The sequence below is a fragment of the Xyrauchen texanus genome, chromosome 14 (assembly GCF_025860055.1).
Source record: "Xyrauchen texanus isolate HMW12.3.18 chromosome 14, RBS_HiC_50CHRs, whole genome shotgun sequence".
In the NCBI taxonomy this organism is placed as follows: domain Eukaryota; kingdom Metazoa; phylum Chordata; class Actinopteri; order Cypriniformes; family Catostomidae; genus Xyrauchen; species Xyrauchen texanus.
This window is the reverse complement of record NC_068289.1, coordinates 18,109,757-18,131,681: the sequence shown is the minus strand read 5'-3', so window position 1 is coordinate 18,131,681 and position 21,925 is coordinate 18,109,757. Positions and strand designations below refer to the sequence as shown.

The following is a 21,925-nucleotide window of genomic DNA, read 5'->3' as shown; positions in this document are numbered from 1 at the left end:
CTATATATATCACAATATATTAAAGTTTTCTGGAAAATCAATAAAAATTTGTTTATATATAAAATATTTTTGGAACTCCAGTCAGTGTATTAAATACTTAATAAATTAAAACTACTTCCTCTGTATTTGTGAGTGCTGTGTGGTGCAGGTATAAATGCCATTGCACCACACAGCCATCACACCACTCATGAAGGAGACTCATTCTGTCTCCTAGAGATAAATGCAGTTTGGTGCAAATAAATCCCAGAACAATGGCAAATGACCATGTGAACATGCTGGAGGAAAGAGGAATACAAGTATCTATATCCACAGTAAAATGAGTCCTATATCGACATAACCTGAAAGGCTGCTTGGCAAGAAAGAAGCCACTGCTCCAAAACCACCATAAAAAAGCCAGACTAGAGTTTACAAGTGCACATGGGGACAAAGTTCTTACTTTTTGGAGAAATGTCCTCTGGTTTGATGAAACAAAATTTGAACTGTTTGGCCATCTTTATCCATTGTTTTGTTTGGAGTAAAAAAGGGTAAGGCTTGCAAGCCGAAGAACACCATCCCAACCGTGAAGAATGGGGGTGGCAGCATCATATTGTGGGGGTGATTTGCTGCAGGGGGGACTGGTGCACTTCACAAAATAGATGTCATCATGGTGAAGGAAAATGATGTGGATATATTGAAGCAACATCTCAAGACATCAGCAAGGAAGTTAAAGCTTGGTCGCAAATAGGTTTTCCAAATGGACAATGACCCCAAGCATACCTCCAAAGCTGTGGCAAAATGGCTTAAGTAAAACAAAGTCATTGTATTGGAGTGGCCAACACAAAGCCCTGACCTCAATCCAATAGAAAATTTGTGGGCAGAACTGAAAAATTATGTGCAAGCAAGGAGACCTACTAACCTGACTCGGTTACACCAGTTCTGTCTGGAGGAATGGGCCACAATTCCAGAAACTTATTGTGAGAATCATGTAGAAGGCTACCCAAAACATTTGACCTAAGATAAACAATTTAAAGCAATGCAACCAAATACTAACAAAGTGTATGTAAACTTCTTACCCACTGGGAATGTGATGAAATAAATAAAAGCTGAAATAAATAATTCTCTCTTCTATTATTCTGACATTTCACATTCATTTTTTTTTCTATCCCCTTTTCTCCCCAGTTTGGTATGCCCAATTCCCACTACTTACTAGGTCCTCGTGGTGGTGCAGTTACTCAATCCGGGTGGTGGAGGACAAGTCTCAGTTGCCTCCACTTCTGAGACAGTCAATCCGTGCATCTTATTACATTGCTCATTGTGCATGACACCGCAGAGACTCCAAGCATATGGAGGCTCATGCTATTCTCCGCGATCCACACACAACTTACCACGCACCCCATTGAGATCAAGAACCTACCCTCCCTAGCAATTGGGCCAATTTGGTTGCTTAGGAGACCTGGCTGGAGTCACTCCGCACACCCTGGATTCGAACTTGCGATTCCAGGGGTGGTAGTCAGCGTTAATACTCGCTGAGCTACCCAGGCCCTGACATTTCACATTCTTAAAATAAAGTAGTGATTCTAACTGACCTAAGACAGGGAATGTTTTGTAAGATTAATGTCAGTAATTGTGAAAAACTGAGTTTAGATTTGAATTAAAATTTGGCTAAGGTGTATGTAAACTTCTGACTTCAACTGTACAAGAAACATAACTATTCCCATAAAATATAATAAAATGTGATTGGTCATGCAGGGACTTCTGGAAATGCCCAATTATTGTTTTTCACCAAAATTTTAACAATAGTTTACAGTAAGAAGTACATGTTATGAAAGATCTCTTGCTCTGTTGGAAAGGAGGAAGCATGGGTCAGCTCCATATAATTCTTTATTAACAATACTTTTCAGCGTACACACATGCGGTTTTCTTTTCAGCACAACACACACACCGCTTCAAGCTTGGATCTCTCCCCCTCCGGCGGTCTAGACTGCCCTTATCTCTCTCCAGTTCTCACTGCAACACAAAACAGTTGTTCGAGATAATTTCCCAAAGGTGTCAATCCTTACTGCTCTTCTTCTCCCACCCTCGCTCTCCACAGACGTCGCTCAGCCATGGCCCATCTCCACATACCCATATCGCCTGACTCTGTCCCCCCCCCACCCATTTCTGCAGAGGAAATCCGCTACCGCCATCCATGCCCCTAGCTTGTGGACCACCTCAAACTTAAAAGGCAGAAGAGTGAGGTATCAACGGGTGATCGCTGCATTGGCCTACTCCATGCGATGGAGCCACTGAAGCGTTGCGTGGTCTGAACAGAGGGTGAAATTTGTCAAACAGAGTACCGGATGGTGAGGACCGCCTACTTGATGGTCAAATACACCTTCTCAATTGTGCTGTACCTAGTCTCCCTCAGTGAGAGCTTCTGACTAATATAAAACACAGGGTGCTCCTTCCCCTCCACCATCTCGGACAGTACCGCTCCCAACCCCCTGTCCGACCCATCTGTCTGCAAGGAAAAAGGGAGAGAGAAGTCAGGAGAGTGCAATAATGGCCCACCGCAAAGTGCAGCTTTCACCCGTGTGAACTCCTGCTGACATGGCTCCTTCCACTGGAATGGATCTGGTGCCCTCTTTTCAGTCAGATCATGCAGCAGGCTGGTGATGGTCGAATAGTTAGACACAAACCTACGATAATAGCCAACCAGCCCCAGGAACTGTCTCGCCTCCTTTTTGGTCTTAGGTCTCGGGAAGGCTGCAATCGCTGCAGTCTTATCTATTTGGTCTTAGGTCTCGGGAAGGCCGCAATCGCTGCAGTCTTATCTATTTGGGGTCGCACCTGCCCATGACCATACCATACCATGACAGATACCATACTTCCACCTGCCCAATTGCGCATTTCTTTTGGGTTTGTTGTGAGTCCCACCCATCTCAATAACCTCAGGACAGCCCTTAGATGCCGCAGGTGCCGCTGCCAATCATTACTGAAAATAAAATCGTCTTGATTTTACAGCGGTGCAAGCTACCTGCGATCTGAGAATTCTATCCACGAGCCGCTGAAATGTAGCCGGGCCCCGAAAAAACAAAGGAAGGGTCACAAATTGGTGTAATCCGAACAGTGTGGAAAATGCTGTCTTTTCACGGGACATGGGAGTTAAGGGGATTTGTCAATATCCCTTAGTCAAATCCAGTGTTGAATAAAAGTGAGCTGCGCCCAACAGTGGTTCATCAATCCGAGGCATCAAATTTAGACACAGCTTTGACTTTTCTATAATCAACACAAAACCAGACTGAGAGATTGCCCTTAGAAACCAGAATCACCAATCTGGCCCAGTCACTGGCTGTTCTTCTATTACCCCAATATCTAGCATGGCCTCAAATCTTCCCATACCACTTCTTTTTTTTGACTACTTTATACTACTCATTCGATATGGTGCTCTATGAGATTCGTACGACTGGGGAGAGGTGAGAATACGTCGGCAAACTCTCCTTGCAACCTGGCTACCTCCGTGACTTGGGATGGCGAGAGGTGGTCTCCACAAGTAACCACATTCAGTGAATTCCCCATTCACCTCTGGCCCGAGCTTCTCCCTCTCCGGAACCTCCGCCAAAGTTGTGGGAACCGCCTCTCTCCTTGATTTTAGGAGGTTGAGGTGGTAAATCTGACGTGCTCTGTCTGAGCCTCACCTCATAATCGATTTCCCCAACTCACCATGTGACCTCAAATGGCCATTGCCACTTGTCGAGTAATTTAGAGCTCGATGTGGGGAGAAATACAAGGACTTTATCTCCCGGTGTAAATTCCCATAGTCTAGTGCCCCTATTATACAGCCAGCTTTGACATTCTTGAGCCTGGAGCAAATTCTCCTGTGGCAATTCCCCGAGTGTGTGGAGTTTCAATCTGTAGTATTCACAGCAGTGCTGATTTAAGGCCATATAGCACGATTGTGAGTGTGATATTGCTTATATACAACAGTTCATTGAACAAGTCAATTTAAAGAAATTTTGGAAAAACGGAGTACGATAACAAAAAACATGCATGGAACTACTTTCTTACGCCATGGATCAGAATCTGCTGTTGCTGGTTCAAACCAAATTATGCCTCTAAGCCTCTTAAATACGTCACTTTAGAACTAGTATCATGGCTTGGGCTATTTCTAACGTGTGAGAGAGATATGAAGTGTGTGCGATCACCTGTTAATGACGCTATAGTCTGTTAGTCAGCTTTCTGATGATAATGGTATTTTGGGGAAATGCATTGTCATTCACTATAGAAACCGCAATGTCCTCCACAAATTTGTCCTCTCCAATGTGTAAAGTCCAGTAAGAGGTAAGCGTCTTGAGTTTATGTAATTAATCAGTCTGTTGTCTCCGCTGTGATGAGCCTTGAGTTGTTTGTTTAAAGCCGTTTAAAACTATTTCCTAGCTTTAGTAGTGTAGTACTAATATGAGCGATCACGGAGCGCTGTTGAATATAAACACTGAGTGATACTGACTCGCCTCACGTCACCAGCTGTCTCCTATTACACAAAAAAGGGTCATTTGCCTCCAACTGCTGGCTAAAATATGTAATGTCACAAAATGAAATGTAAAGAGACAGATGGCTCTTAACACATCTGCACTGCGCATACACTTTAGTTTAGAATGGCAGGAACACAAGCAGAGTGATACACACAGTGAAGCGTCCAAGTGTTGATGGTGTGAGACCATCAGTGCTCATGGAAACTTTCGTCCAGTCAGATTCGAGGACCAGAACAAACTGTTGTATATTACAAATAAAAGAAATATAATATCATATTTATCAATGGAAAACATGGATTTGTAAATTTTTAAAATGCTAAAATGTGACCAAAATGATGAAAATACAAATAAAATATTGTAAAATATACTTTTGTAACTTAGAAGGTTCCCTGAATAATTAACAGCATTAGCTGGGAGAAAATGTATTTCACATGTAAGCAAAATGAACATTTTAAATGAAATATACCCATATGAACTGATATCTAATCGAGAGCTTGTGAATCAGAATCAGATCGAATTGGGAAATCTGTATCCATACCCAGCCCTAAACTTAATTGTTTCTCCCTTCTAGCAGTGTGATTTAAAGGAAGAGCAATTAGACACTTTTGCTTCTCAGAAGTCTCCTCTTGAGTTTCAGAAGAGACAGCGTCTCAAACTGTGCTCAGATTTGCAAAAGTTTGCAAACAAAAGTCAGAGATTTGAATACAAACTCAAATTCTCCAAAGGCCTCTTTCCTGAACTACGTTATGCACATTCTTTGTATAGCTCTAGAATCTAACTGTAATTCAACAATTGTCTCATTTGTGTTTCATTTTATTTCTCCATAAGGAACTTTATGGGAAACATTTGAAACAAAGTTGATACTGGGAACAATGACTCAGCTCAACAACTGAGAAATCCATTAAGTCTCACAAGCTTTGAAAGATAACACTTAAGTGATAAAGCTTTCATTTGGGTGTCTTTGTCATGGAATGTGTGTGTGTGTGTGTGTGCGCGTGTGTGTGTGTGCGCGTGTGTGTGTGTGCGCGTGTGTGTGTGTGTGCGCGTGTGTGTGTGTGCGCGTGTGTGTGTGTGTGCATGTGTGTGTGTGTGTGTGTGTGTGTGTGTCTGGTGGGACACTGTCATTAGTGTGCAGGTGGATCCCATGAGGCCATTTGACTCGGGGGAGGAGTGTGTGTGTGTGTGTGCGTGTGCGTTCGCGGTGACTCCCACCGGCAGAATAGCACTGTGTAGGAGGTGTGCTGTGTTCAGTCAGAGCGTGAGGTGAGGCTGCTGTCCAGTGTGTGAGTGTGTGTTTTGGAGTGAGGACAGACCGGTGGACATGCTGAGATTCCTGCCTCTCTGCAGGCTTTGAACTGGAGATTCAACCGGAGAGTTGTGGATTTAAAGGGTTTATTTCAGAGGAAGAGGTTTACTGTAATGATGCAGGGCAGGACGGGAAAAGTACCCAAGAAAGAGTTGGTGATTGAGTCTCCTCAGCAGTTTAAATATGCGCCTGTCCTGGAGGAAGAGCAGGATGGCATTCGTCCACAAGGGAAGGTTAGTGCCACCGTCACCATTCACACATTTGAGGACATATGATGACAGACAGATGCTTTTTTCTTCAAATTTTACTACCATTGTCAATGTGATAAAAGAAATGAGTATAGTTAATATTATGTTTAATAGTCAACTTTGCAGTGATTGATAAGCAAGTTAACTTTTTGTCAATCAACTTTGATAAACTTTTTTGATCAATGTTTTAAAACACATTTTGGACCCACTTTATATTAGGTGTCTTTACAATGTTCTTCAGCATTTGTTACAATGTACTTAGTATGTACTTGCAGTAATGTTGTGTCATTGCACTTGCATTTATAGTACCTACATTTAATTACATCTGTAGTTACACTGTTAACCTTACCCCTAACCCTACCCCAACTCTTACCCTGAACACTAACCCCTAATCCTAACCCCTAACTCTACCCCAAACCTTATCCTAAACCTTAACCCTGACCCTATCCCTACCCCTAAACCTTTGACGTACCTCAGCCTCCATAGCAGCAAATGTTATTCTTGTGTGATTTGTGATTTGAAGAACGCGGTTACACAATAAGTACATTGTATTGTAAGTGTTTTAATGTTAATACATAGTAGCTGAAGCCACCTAATATAAAGTGGGACCCAAATGTTCAATCAGTTTCTTGATTGCTCGATTTTCAATTAAATTTGATAGTCTTAAAATGTAATATAATTTATTGTATTTTTTGGGGGGCTAATTTAATATTAGATACTTTTTTAAATAAACTTTGCGATAATTTAATAGCAAGTCAGTTTTTATATAGTTTGATATGGATGGATGGATGGATGGATGGATATAGCTTTATTCAATCAACTTTGTGTTGATTTGACTATCAGACTAACTTCAATCAACTTTGTGATAGTTTGTTTGTAGGTTAAGTTAAAGCAGAAAACCTTTTTGAAAAACTGAGGTGTGGTTTTGTCAGAATGGTTGTTTGAAGTTATTGATTAAGCCACATTAATTTAGTGTCTGTACATTGTTGTACTTTAAAGGTTTTGAGCTTTAATACTATGGCAGGATCATGGTACTATCAAGGCATCAGATGATTGAACCATATTAATTTACCATGGTAGTTACACTAAGGTACCTAGAAAGAATACCATTTCATTACCATCAAAAATTCTCGCCTGAATCCATACCCACTTTGCTTCTCTCTCTCTCTCTCTCTCTCTCTCTCTCCATCTCACACACACACACCCTATTGTCACTGCCCACACAACTCTCTTCTACTGTATTTCTATTACTACAAACACAATAGAGTTGAGATCAGCTTTCAGACTGAATGTTTGCTTCAAAGTAGTATTTAAAAAAAGAGGTACTTTATATGTTGAGATCACACTGTAAAACACTTTAATTATCTTACACATGTGCATGTCATTGTGTGAAGGAGTTTCAGTTTAGTCTCATACATTGTGCTGTGAAATGAATGGCTCATGAACAGTATTATGGACACAGTTCAAAGTGTGCTGTAATTTCTAAGCCTGTTGTGTCCAGCTGGGGTGTGTGGATGTGCTGTGTTGCTGAGTGCAACAGTGTTAAGAAATAAACACACGTATGCAAAAAAATGTAAGTGATTAAAACAGGGACAGTGAAGCACCCACACACTCATCCACAGGAACTCGTCATTACTGTGATGCCATTTTGAACACAAGTGTCCAAAACATTGACTTTCATGTGCCCATAAATAAATAAAGGTGGGTGGGTGAGTTTAATTTTAGCTTGTTCTTTTATCATGGTTGGGCAGAGAGAGATGTTCCTTCAAACTGTAGTAAACCTCCAAATCGGAATTTGATTAGGGCCCTCATATGCTCAGATCGGCCCTGGTTGATGTACTGTAATGATGTAATTATGTACTGTTTTATATGTCTCCATTTTATATGCTTTTTATTTCATGTTAGTGACCTCGTTTGAAAAAAATGAAAAAAGCTTTATTGTGGAAATATCGGAGTTACTGTTATGCTTCTATAAAATGTAGTTAAGTTAGTAGTTTCACTCACTAACATTGCTGTCTAGTGAGATGTTGTTCACTGTGGTTAGTTGACTCCGCAACTGACTGCATAGAAATACCTCAACAATAAAAAGTCACCTGTCAGTCATAAGACTGTTACTCATATCGCTCATATACTGTAAAGATTAAACTGCTGACTAAACTGCTCAAATACATATATTAGCACTCACATACAAAATCATCTAGACACCCATGCACATGGATCATTGACAAATTAGGTTGTCTAAGATTATAAAATGAGAAATCTTTAAAAAATCTAGTTTAGGGGGAATGGGTAGCTCAGCGAGTATTAACACAGACTACCATCCCTGAAGTCGCAAGTTTGAATCCTGGGTGTGCTGAGTGACTCCAGCCAGGTCTCTTAAGCAACCAAACTGGCCCCTTGCTAGGGAGGGTAGAGTCACATGGGGTAACCTGCTTGTGGTCACGACTAGTGGTTCTCACTCTCAATGGGGCACGTGGTAAGTTGTGCGTGGATTGCACAGAATATCATGAGCCTCCACGTGCTTTGAGTCGCTGCAGTGTGATGCACAATGAGCCACGTGATAAGATGCACGGATTGACTGTCTCAGAAGCAGAAGATTCTGGGACTTTTCCTACACCACCCGGATTTAGGGGAGTAACCATGCCACCACAAGGAACTAGTATGTAGTGGGAATTGGGTATGCCAAATTGGGGAGAAAAGGGGGATAAAAAAAATCTAGTGTAAAACGCATGTATCACTTATATTTTTGAAAAAAACATTTATAGCATTTTCAAACTAAATATTGATTTAATGACTTCAAAAGTGTAATGTGGTGTAACCAAAATATAGTAAAATACTTTCCTTGCATCTTGAATACATGATTTTACACAACTTGTGTTTTTTCAATTTGAAAAATATTTTTGCAAATAACCAGTATCGGCACAAATATGAAGTTTTCTCAGGGTTATACCACATGACCTGAACAAAATGTGCATTTTGATATTTATTTATTTTCTTCTTCAAAATATCTGATATTTTTAAAACATCACGCACCGTTATGAGGGTCTAAATAGGTTCTCTGTTTTATAAATGTATTGTCACATCTTGACAATGGCTACCTGCATGTTGGTTACACAACCTGACTTTGATTTGATGGACAAAAGGTTTTCAAATATTACATTTTTTTTTAATACAAAACTTTCATCATCTATATTATTTAAGAAATAATATATTATTCCAAAATACTTTTGCCAACATTTCCTATCCATGAATGTCAGGTTTTATAGATACTTTTTTTTTACTGTCTCCATATGGTATAACCACTTTAAGCCCCAGAATAAATATCAAAATTACTTTGAACTCAGAAATTTAAAACATGATCCCCATAGTAGCGGTGTAATTGTTTTGTGTGAATTGCATTTTAATGTAGTTTTTAGAGGTTGACCATATGGGGTTTTTAATGGCTGATGCCGATATCCAGAGAGCAGGGTGGCTGATTGGTCAATATAAAGCCAATATATCAAACAAATTAATATAATAGGTAAATGCATATCAGAGCAAAAAACAAGCCATGAGGTCAAAGAACCTGCCTGCAGAGTTCAGAAACAGGGTTGTATTGAGGCACAGATCTGGGAAAGGCTACAAAAATGTCAGCAGCATTTAGGGTTCCCAAGAGCACAGCAGCCAATTCTTAAATGGAAGAATTTTGTAACAACAAGGATTCTTCCTATAGCTGGCTGCCCAGCCAAACTGAGCAATCAGGGAGAAGGGCCTTGGTAAGAGAGGTGACCAAGAACCCGATGGTTTCTCTGGTTGAGCTCCAGAGATCATGTGTGGAGATGGGAGAAACTTGCAGAAGGACAACCATCACTGCAAAACCCCATCAATCTGGGCTTTATGGCAGAGTGGCAGAAGGAAGTCTCTTCTCATTGCAAGACACATGAAAGCTGCTTGGAATTAGCAAAAAAGCATCTAAAAGATTCTCAGACTGTGAGAAACAAGATTATCTGGTCTGATGAAATGAAGATTGAACTGTTTGGCCTCAATTCCAAGCGTCATGTCTGGAGGAAACCAGGCACTGCTCATCACCTGCGCAATACCATCCCAACAGTGAAGCATGGCGGTGGTAGCATCATGCTGTGGGGGTGATTTTCAATGGCAGGGACTTGGAGACTGGTCAGGGTTGAAGGAATGCTGAACGTAGCAAAATACTGAGATATCTTTAATGAAATCCTGGTTGGGAGCACTCAGGACTTCAGACTGGTCCAAAAGTTCACCTTCCAACAGGACATTGAACCTAAGCACATAGCCAAGACAATGCAAGTATGGCTTAAGCACACCTCTGTGAATGTCCTTGAGTGGCTCAGCCAGAGCCTGGACTTGTAACCAATCGAACATCTCAGGAGAGACCTGAAAATGGCTTTCCACTGACAATCCCCATCCAACCTGACAGAGCTTGAGAGGATCTGCAGAGAGGAATGGCAGAATATCCCTAAATCCAGGTGTGCAAAGCTTGTTGCATCATTCCCAGAAAGACTTGAGGCTGTAATTGCTGCCAAAGGTCCTTCAACGAAGTACTGGGTTAAGGGTATTATATATATATATATAGTGGATATATATATAGTGGATATATAGTGGATATATAGTGGATATATATATATATATATATATATATATATATAGTGGATATAAAAAGTCTACACACCCCTGTTAAAATGGCAGGTTTTTGTGATTTAAAAGAATGAGACAAAGATAAATCATATCAGAAATGTTTCTACTTTTAATGTGACCTATAATGTGAACAATTCAATTGAAAACAAACTGAAATCTTCATGGGGGGAAATGAAAAACCTTACAATAACCTGGTTGCATAAGTGTGCACACCCTCTTATAACTGGGGATATGGCTGTGTTCAGAATTAACCAATCACATTCAAACTCATGTTAAATAGAAGTCATTACACTCCTGCCATCATTTAAAGTGACTCTGATAAATCACAAAAAAAGCTTTTCTAGTAGGATTTTCCTGACATTTTCTTAGTTGCATCTCAGAGCAAAAGCCATGGTCTGCAGAGAGCTTCCAACGCATCAGAGGGATCTCTTTGTTGAAAGATATCAGTCAGGACAAGGTTACAAAAGAATTTCCAAAGCATTAGATATGCCATGGAACACAGTGAAGACCGTCATCAAGTGGAGAAAATATGGCACAACAGAGACATTACCAAGAACTGGACGTCCCTCCACAATTGATGAAAAGAAGAGAAGAGGCTTCTTCTAAGAGGCCTACAGCAACATTAAAGTAACTGCAGGAATTTCTGGTAAGTACTGGCTGTGTGCTACATGTGACAACAATCTCCCGTATTCTTCATATGAATGGGCTATGGGGTAGGGTGTCAAGACGGAAGCCTTTTCTTACAAAGAAAAACATCTAAGCCCGGCTGAAGTTTGCAAAAACAAACATCAAGTCTCCCAAAAGCACGTGGGAAAATGTGTTATGGTCTTGATGAAACCAAGGTTGAACTTTTTGGCCATAATTCCAAAAGGTATGTTTGGTGCAAAAACAACACTGCATATAACCCAAAGAACACCATACCCACAGTGAAGCATGGTGGCAGCATCATGCTTTGGGGCTGTTTTTCTTCACCTGAAACCAGTGCCTTAGTCAGGGTGGAGGGAATTATTACAGTTCCAAAAACCAGGCAATTTTGCCACAAAACCTTCAGGCGTCCATTAGAAAGCTGAAGAGGAAGTTCACCTTTCAGCACGACAACGACCCAAAGCACACATCCAAATCCACAAAAGCATGGCTTCACCAGAAGAAGATTAACCTTTTGGAATGGCCCAGCCAGAGCCCAGACCTGAATCCAATTGAACATCTGAGATGTCCTCACAATCTGACAGATTTTGAGTGCTTTTGCAAAGAAGAGTGGGCAAATATTGTATTGTATTTTTTATATATATATATATATATATATATATATATATATATATATATATATATATATATATATATATACACACACAGTGGGTACGGAAAGTATTCAGACCCCCTTACATTTTTCACTCTGTTATATTGCAGCCATTTGCTAAAATCATTTAAGTTCATTTTTTTCCTCATTATTGTACACACAGCACCCCATATTGACAGAAAAACACAGAATTGTTGACATTTTTGCACATTTATTAAAAAAGAAAAACTGAAATATCACATGGTCCTAAGTATTCAGACCCTTTGTTCAGTATTTAGTAGAAGCACCCTTTTGATCTAATACAGCCATGAGTCTTTTTGGGAAAGATGCAACAAGTTTTTCACATCTGGATTTGGGTATCCTCTGCCATTCCTCGCAGATCCTCTCCAGTTCTGTCAGGTTGGATGGTAAACATTGGTGGACAGCCATTTTCAGGTCTCTCCAGAGATGCTCAATTGGGTTTAAATCAGGGCTCTGGCTGGGCCATTCAAGAACAGTCACGGAGTTGTTGTGAAGCCACTCCTTTGTTATTTTAGCGGTGTGCTTAGGGTCATTGTCTTGTTAGAAGGTGAACCTTCGGCCCAGTCTGAGGTCCAGAGCACTCTGGAGAAGGTTTTCGTCCAGGATATCCCTGTACTTGGCCGCATTCATCTTTCCCTCGATTGCAACCAGTCGTCCTGTCCCTGCAGCAGTGCCTGGTTTTCTCCACACATACCGCTTAGAATTAAGGCCAAAAAGTTCTATCTTGGTCTCATCAGACCAGAGAATCTTATTTATCACCATCTTGGAGTCCTTCAGGTGTTTTTTAGCAAACTCCATGTGGGCTTTCATGTGTCTTGCACTGAGGAGAGGCTTCCGTCGGGCCACTCTGCCATAAAGCCCCGACTGGTGGATGGCTGCAGTGATGGTTGACTTACTACAACTTTCTCCCATCTCCCGACTGCATCTCTGGAGCTCAGCCACAGTGATCTTTGTGTTCTTCTTTACCTCTCTCAACAAGGCTCTTCTCCCCCGATAGCTCAGTTTGGCCGGAGGCCAGCTCTAGGAAGGGTTCTGGTCATCCCAAACGTCTTCCATTTAAGGATTATAGAGGCCACTGTGCTCTTATGAACCTTAAGGGCAGCAGAATTTTTTTTGTAACCTTGGCCAGATCTGTGCCTTGCCACAATTCTGTCTCTGAGCTCTTCAGGCAGTTCCTTTGACCTCATGATTCTCATTTGCTCTGACATGCACTGTGAGCTGTAAGGTCTTATATAGACAGGTGTGTGGCTTTCCTAATCAAGTCCAATCAGTATAATCAAACACAGCTGGACTCAATTGAAGGTGTAGAACCATCTCAAGGATGATCAGAAGAAATGGACAGCACCGTAGTTAAATATATGAGTGTCACAGCAAAGGGTCTGAATACTTAGGACCATGTGATATTTCAGTTTTTCTTTTTTAATAAATGTGCAAAAATGTCAACAATTCTGTGTTTTTCTGTCAATATGAGGTGCTGTGTGTACAATAATGAGGAAAAAAATGAACTTAAATGATTTTAGCAAATGGCTGCAATATAACAAAGAGTGAAAAATTTAAGGGGGTCCAATACTTTCCGTACCCACTGTGTATATATATATATATACACTCACCTAAAGGATTATTAGGAACACCATACTGATACTGTGTTTGACCCCCTTTCGCCTTCAGAACTGCCTTAATTCTACGTGGCATTGATTCAACAAGGTGCTGAAAGCATTCTTTAGAAATGTTGGCCCATATTGATAGGATAGCATCTTGCAGTTGATGGAGATTTGTGGGATGCACATCCAGGGCACGAAGCTCCTGTTCCACCACATCCCAAAGATGCTCTATTGGGTTGAGATCTGGTGACTGTGGGGACCATTTTAGTACAGTGAACTCATTGTCATGTCCAAGAAACCAATTTGAAATTATTCGAGCTTTGTGACATGGTGCATTATCCTGCTGGAAGTAGCCATCAGAGGATGGGTACATGGTGGCCATAAAGGGATGGACATGGTCAGAAACAATGCTCAGGTAGGCCGTGGCATTTAAACGATGCCCAATTGGCACTAAGGGGCCTAAAGTGTGCCAAGAAAACATCCCCCACACCATTACACCACCACCACCAGCCTGCACAGTGGTAACAAGGCATGATGGATCCATGTTCTTATTCTGTTTTCGACAAATTCTGACTCTACCATCTGAATGTCTCAACAGAAATCGAGACTCATCAGACCAGGCAACATTTTTCCAGTCTTCAACTCTCCAATTATGGTGAGCTCTTGCAAATTGTAGCCTCTTTTTCCTATTTGTAGTGGAGATGAGTGGTACCCGGTGGGGTCTTCTGCTGTTGTAGCCCATCCGCCTCAAGGTTGTGCGTGTTGTGGCTTCACAAATGCCTTGCTGCATACCTCGGTTGTAACTAGTGGTTATTTCAGTCAAAGTTGCTCTTCTATCAGCTTGAATCAGTCGGCCCATTCTCCTCTGACCTCTAGCATCAACAAGGCATTTTCGCCCACATGACTGCCACATACTGGATGTTTTTCCCTTTTCACACCATTCTTTGTAAACCCTAGAAATGGTTGTGCGTGAAAATCCCAGTAACTGAGCAGATTGTGAAATACTCAGACCGGCCCGTCTGGCACCAACAACCATGCCACGCTCAAAATTGCTTAAATCACCTTTCTTTCCCATTCTGACCAGGACCACACCCCTAAATGCATTGAAGCAACAGCCATGTGATTGATTGGTTGATTAGATAATTGCATTAATGAGAAATTGAACAGGTGTTCCTAATAATCCTTTAGGTGAGTGTGTGTGTGTGTGTGTGTGTGTGTGTATATATATATAAAATATAAAAAAAAAATTATTTAACTTGGCATTATATTTACTCAAACTCTCACACAAAAATAGCTTTATAAATATAAAAAAAGAATAGGTTCCGTGTGTTTTAGATGGCAGTTTAGTCTTCTCAAAAAAAGACCAAAGCAAACTAATTCGCTTTTAGTACACATTGAATATGACATTTATTTATGACGCACGTGAAGCGCTTTTACATTGAAGTTGCTCTATTGCTCTCACTTGGATCCAGAGAGAGCAGCTATTTACCTACTACTACCAGTTTACACGGCCTGGATTGCCTGCTTGTGATTCTCCGCACCGTCATGGCATAAGAAACGAATTGGCAAAACAGGAACATTTATTGTCTGATGCCAATAATTTTAAATGCTGTATATCTGTCGACCACTAGTATTTTTGAATAACTCAATAGATCTCTTATAGAAGACAGAAATAAGCACCAATTCATTGAATGACATATAAACACAGCTATACAGCAATGATCACACACACCCTCTATACATCCATACTGTAAAAATACACATCTTCATACTTCTTAATTTCAATGAACAGCTCTTTCTCCACTGTCTTTCTCAACAGTTTCTCCACTGTATTTAGAGTGCGAGTTAAGATCATACACTCATACACACACACTGGCCACATTGAACTGCTTGATGGTGATTTCATGTGGACACATTAATGAGTCTGTAAAGTTGGTGTTCACTCTGCCAGTATCATTCCCAGGTGTGTTAGTGGATTGTGTTATCTCACTTAGTCTTATACACACACACGCACACAAACGCAGATTCCTTCTGTATTATCAGTGGAAACATGTTATTACCAAGATCCTCATCCAAATGTCTCATTCTTCAGAGATCAGAACTTTGTTTTTCTCATTTAACTCTCTTTGTAATAGTGGAGAAATTAGATTAAAACGTTAATTTATGTTCATAATATTATGGTCAGTAAAAACTTTCCAAGTTGAAAATTTAATTTATGCATAAAACCATAATTTCACCAAAACAGTTTGTGAATAAGGCTGCGTTTCCATCCCATGTTTTCAAAATAACAAAATCATAAATTCCAGAGAAACTGTTTTATTAATAAATTACTTGTGGTTTAGAGCACACAGAAAAAACAATAGAAAGAACTCTGGGAGTGACAGCACAGTTCAGTTACTCCTTCCTTATATATTTGCAGTGTAGCCCTATAATATATTTTTCAAAAGTGTCAATAAACCTGCTCTTTGGCACAGTTCAACTTTGTATTCAACTTATTTGCTCCGCAAACTCAGAGACTGTTATTTCAGGATGACCAGAAGAACATTTCAGATGTGATGATCGGTCCGCTGGTTAGTCCAGTTATGAGCGAGTTATTTAGTCAGATGACTTTTGATTAGAGCCGGACCGATATGGAAGTTTGAGACTGATACCGATTTTAGAGGGGGGAAATTCACCGATTAGGGATATGGTGGTCGATATAGTTAATTTTTGAGCTGGAATGAAAACAGACCTTTTCTATGTGGATTGTTCACCGAAGGCTGCTTAATTAAATATTTTTATCAAAGAATATTTGGTATTATTATTATACATTGTCAACAAATTCTAGAAATTTACACTAAGAAAATGAAGAATAAATGAAGATACAATAAATAGCTAAATAAACATCAGTACTGTATGTTCAGTATCAGTCAGTTGCTGACCATTTAAATAAAGAATAAATAAAAATTGTAGCTAAATAAATATCAGTACTGTTTAGGATCAGTCAAATGCTGACTATGTTAGTACTGCCAGTCAATTATTTGCAGATTGTAAAACAAGAATCATTTACACCTGCCGAGTCAAGAGATAAACAGCGGCAGCGGTGTTCCAGCGTATTCTGCTATTGTTCAGGGGAAACTTTCAACGTTGGAAAACCAGACTTTTAAATATTACATTTTGTAAATGCAATGACTGGAATTGTTCGGTTGAAGGGGGTACCAAACTGCAAATCATGAACAGAAGAGTTTGGTGAATACATGTTTACACATTAGCTTCCACTCAGCTGAGAAGCAATGAAAGTAGCTACGTGGTTATGTAGTTGGCTATAAGCTTGTTGCTAAAGAGAGTAAAAGATGGACTTTATTCTCTGCTGAGCTGCAAAAAGATGCTCTGATGTTTACCTTTCAATCTGCAATGTTACGGACAGCACTGACAAACTATAGCTGGCTAACATAACAAACAGAAGTGATAAACATGAGTCACATAGTGTTTAGGGACAGGGTTAATGTTATATTAGTTATATTGATAAGGAAAAATGATGGGGTCATTGTTTATTAACTTTCCAGTATGTATTTCACATTTTAAAAAACTAGTTAATAACTTACCATGAAGACACCGTTTAACTCCGCACCGCCACCAGAACCACCATCACCTCAGCTCTGTAAACAATTGAGTTGGAGCATGCTCTGCTGGACAAACTACATTATGACACCAACTCTAAATCACCCCAAGCATTGTTTTCAGCATTATATGTTCTGGGGGTGAAAAAAAAGTTTTCATATCTACGCATATCGGAAAACATGTATGCCGATATGATATATCTGTGAAAGGCTAATATTGTCCGACCGATAAATCTGTACTTTTAATGCTCATCTTGTATTCCTGATTAATTCAATAGGATTTCAACAGAGTTTCTGAGCATTTATTCTTATCGAATAAAAAAGAAATGCACCAAGTGAATGTATATATTTTTTGGAGGAGTATTTTGGAGGTTTAATTCACATCTTGGTGTTTCCATCCAGCAGTTTTATGCAGTGTCCCAAAATGTGCATACAAATGACCCTGCTAATGTAATTGCATGCAATGTTCCCATTGAATGATGATATATTAGAACTAAAAAAAAATTGCATCACTAGTGGCACCAAATAAGAATGTCATTAATATTGTTTTCCAATCTCTCCCACCGTCCCCCACTGCATCTTGTTGGCTCGCTCAAAGATTATAATTATCTTTTGGTACTGCTAGTGGTCTGGAGATTACTTGCTGTACCACAAGTTCTCTCACAATGAAGTAACATATTTTTGGATCACCACTTGCTGAATTCCACCTGCATTTTTTTTTCTACACCACAGCACCACAGTAGAGCATTTTCTGTGACATTGAGATCAAACCTTTGATACATATTGTTTTGGTTGAGTCACTGTTTCTAGTCCAAACAGTAATGCCCAAAGCACACTTCGGTCAGATGTGAATGCTGAGCATCCACGTACAGGATGCTTGAGGAACATTTTGTCATCAGAAGTGTGCTCGAGTAATGAACCCAAGCAGCCAGAATTTCTCTAAATGTGCATCTTTGAATGCTTAGAATGTGTATGTGCCTGAAATTATTTGCACTAAGTAATAGTTCCACAAAGTGGCAACGCCATTTTCTCATGAAGAAGCACTAACTAATGTTATCACTACAAAAAAATATGAGATGAATGTGAAAACGACAAAAGGGACTCTCTTGAATTCACCCTGAAAGAAATGTTGATTTTTGTATGTTTTCAGGTGAAGCCACGTGTTGTGGAGCCTCTAGATTATGAAAGTGTGCTGGTTCAGAGGAAGACTCAGATTCTCAGCGATGGACTCCGGGACATGCTGCAGTTTCCTCTGGAGGACTTTCAGGTGAGAATACCTGGAAACCCTGCTAGCTGTGGCTTTCCCAGTTATGTAATGAGAAGGTTGGGGAACCCAGTGGTTGATTTGTAAAATTATTTCAAGGGGGATGGTGGGATGATACCTGTCTTTGTTTGAGAGGGAATCACACAAAGATTGCAGGTGGCCTCACAATCGGAATTGGTTTCATTTAATGCATGTTATTGCCATACAATTCTTATATAATCTTGACAACATATACATAATTGGAAAGGTGCACTCCAGCTTCGATATTTCACCACAGTTTTACCATTTTATGTGAGTTATTTCTTAATTTGTGTCAACATATTAAAACAACAGTTATGAAAATAAAAACGTTATAAAGACGTATACCAATTCATTGGTGTAAACCCCCATTAATTTGCCTTTAGCAAGCTTCAATGAACAATATCCAACAGAACGTTTAGGTCAAAGGTGTGCACATTTTGAGAAATATTGATGGGTTCTCATTTGTTTACTTAACATTTCTTCATTAAATGAACATGACATCATGCATACCTCTCAGGCCAAGTGACAGGGACTACCATGCTGTATTATCTATATAACTTTTGCACAAAGCATACAAATATAGTTTCAAACATGTTGAAATCTAATTCTAAACGGCTAATCACCGTTACTTAAATTCTGTCATTTATCATATGTAGAGAATACAAATATTTTACTTGCATGATTAGTTCTAAGTATTACATGACACTAATATAATCCCTGCATTTAATCATACACTGTAATACCCTCTTCCAATCAGCATATAATTATAATATTTTAAGAACCCTGTAGAGCTGCAAAAGCAGATGTTTTATATCATCCCTTTCATCAAGGTCAGTGTAGTCCAAGCTGGTTTGTACTTGCTGTAGTCTCAACCTCAGACACATGTCCATGAACCAGCTTTACATATATCCTGGTAGCCAGGGCGCACAGGTTTTTATTAGTGCAGCTTTAAAAGTTGTGTTTACATGATTCCAGGCTGCTACAATGAGCGTTTCTGAGGAAGAACTAGTCACCATATTTGCCAAAGTTTGTAAGGTTTGTGGCATCAAATCTTTGAAAGATATTTGTAAGAGTTTGTTTGCTACATTTAAGTAGATATCCACAAGCAGAAGTATATATTCCAATTTGTTGAGTTATGTTAAGTTAAATAAGTTTTTGTTACTTATTAATTTTGAACAGATGGATATTTGACTAAAGTTTCTTTGATATTGTCTGTACAACCTTTTTTGGACACTATTCCATTATGATTGAATGAGCTACCACTTCATTGCTGTCTGGGAACAAGTGTTTTGCTTAAGCACATTGTCTTGAAAGAGCAGTATTGTGATGTCACATTCTAGGTTATCTCGACTAGGAAATGACCCAACACCCTTGTGTTTGCAGTTAATAAATCATCAGGCTGTCAGAAAGCCTGAGGGAGGTTTCACCATCTCATCACAATTGTGTTGCGTCTGGGGCTGCCATGCATTTTGCATAATTTTACTGCATATATACAGATATGTCAAGTGCATAGTAGAAGTACTTCGCTGGTTCTGGGAAAGTTCATACTTTTGAGTATATAGTACTCAAAAGTATGTACTGCTCAGACATACTACCGTGTCATAAAATTGCGTCCTGACACTACAGATCCTAGCTGAGCAGCTGTGAAGGCCAGACAGCCGTTTGCTACACTCACTAATTGTCAGATGGCCTTGAACCTTTTCTCCTCATCTCTCTGTATCTGTCTGAGACCCAGGACTCAAGTGTGATCAGTGCAGCAGGTGACCTAGAGTCCGAACACAAGACGTTTAGTGAGACAGAGGCACATCTGTTCTGTCTGTTAGGAATAAAATATGCATTCCTTTTTTTTTGTATTACATCCTGTACAGCTGAAAACAACCCACTTTACAGCTTGCTTTTGCTACCCCTCCGTGGACAATTCACTCGGAAAATGGAGATCGCACATGCCCTTACGCCCAACAACGTTTACCACTTTGGCCACTGGGGGCAGTGTTTCACATTTCGGTAACCACAGACCGTTTTTAGCTAAAGAAAATCAACCTAATGTTTCTGATTTCACTGTGAAATGATGAACGAGGCAAAACGCACTACAATCTGCAGGGCTTTGCGGTTGAGGGCGGTGAGGCAGCCAGAAAATATGCTCTCTATTGTACATGTATAAAATGAACAGAGGATGCAAGGGGACTCATACATAAAATGAATTATAATAATATATATATTTTTAATTGTCAGTATGTTTATAGCAATTACTTTATACATCATTTACATTGTCTATACATTAGGGGTGTAACAGTTAATTTGTTTCATGATTTGGTTTAAATTTTTCAAAGAGTCACTTTTTACCTCATTCATTGCAAAGTATAAAACCGATATTTGACCATTTCTGTTTTCACAGTCAAAGACACTCACAAAAAAAACACCATCATTGTTTAACATCACACACACCAATGATGCTTTTAAAAACAAGAGAGATGATATATCCAAAATTAGTTCCACAACTGCTCCATTGACGAATCCATTAGGATTTGTTCACCCTCTTTAGCGTTTTACTGTTAAGTAACACAACTCCTTTGCGTATAGACATCGCAATGCCATTGTAGCAGGTTCAACTATTATTTATCTTTTTCTGTTATTCCAGTTATTGTAACAAGCATATATCTCTGGTGAGCTGTAAAACAGATTCACGCTGTGATGAATGACATTCAAGTGACAGACCGTACATCTATATCAATATCAAAAACATTTAAAAATGTACTTTAATGCATTTAAGCAACTTTACTGTATGTCAAAATTTTATGATCTTACAATCCTACTCAAATACATGTAACATTACATAAACAAGAATTAGCTAAAAAGTTATCCTTAAGCCATTTACCTTCGATTATCTTAAAATGTAATGAACAGATTACGTTACTGACTTCAATTTTAGTACCAGGTTTTTAATTCAGAAGTAATCTACACAGCATGGACTATTACCATAAACAAAACAAAAATGGACACCTCATAATTCATACATGTTTCAAAAAACAAAATCAAAATCCCTTTATTGTCACTCAACCATATACTGTACACAAGTGCAACAGTAGGTGAAAGTCCTGGGTGCAGTTCCGAGCAACATAGCAGTCATGACAGTGATGAGACATATACCAATTTACAATAAACATCAGATTTACACGACACTAGTGAAATATCTAATATACACACAATTACACACACCACAATATACAAATAATAATATACAATGTACAGTATACAATACACACAATATAGAACACACATACACAATAAAAATAGAATAGTATACATACAATAAAAATAGTTTCTATAAAATATAAAGTAGGTTGTATTATGCTGTACTGACATTCAGGCTGTTGGTTGATAAGTCATTTGCCAGTGTGTTGTTAAGAGAGAATATAATTTATGACGTA

General features: G+C 39.3%; 1 protein-coding gene across 2 annotated transcripts in view; it reads left to right on the top strand.

Moving 5' to 3' along the window:
- LOC127654896 (dedicator of cytokinesis protein 9-like) overlaps positions 1–21,925 on the top strand; it is a 145,080-nt gene that overhangs the window by 38,700 nt on the left and 84,455 nt on the right. Inside the window, exons 2-3 of one of the 2 annotated variants that reach the window (XM_052142442.1) lie at positions 5,838–6,029; positions 18,363–18,479. In XM_052142442.1, coding sequence (XP_051998402.1) covers positions 5,838–6,029; positions 18,363–18,479 — 309 coding nt within the window. The remainder of the gene's footprint in view (positions 1–5,837; positions 6,030–18,362; positions 18,480–21,925) is intronic. The other variant, XM_052142443.1, reaches the window with a different exon arrangement.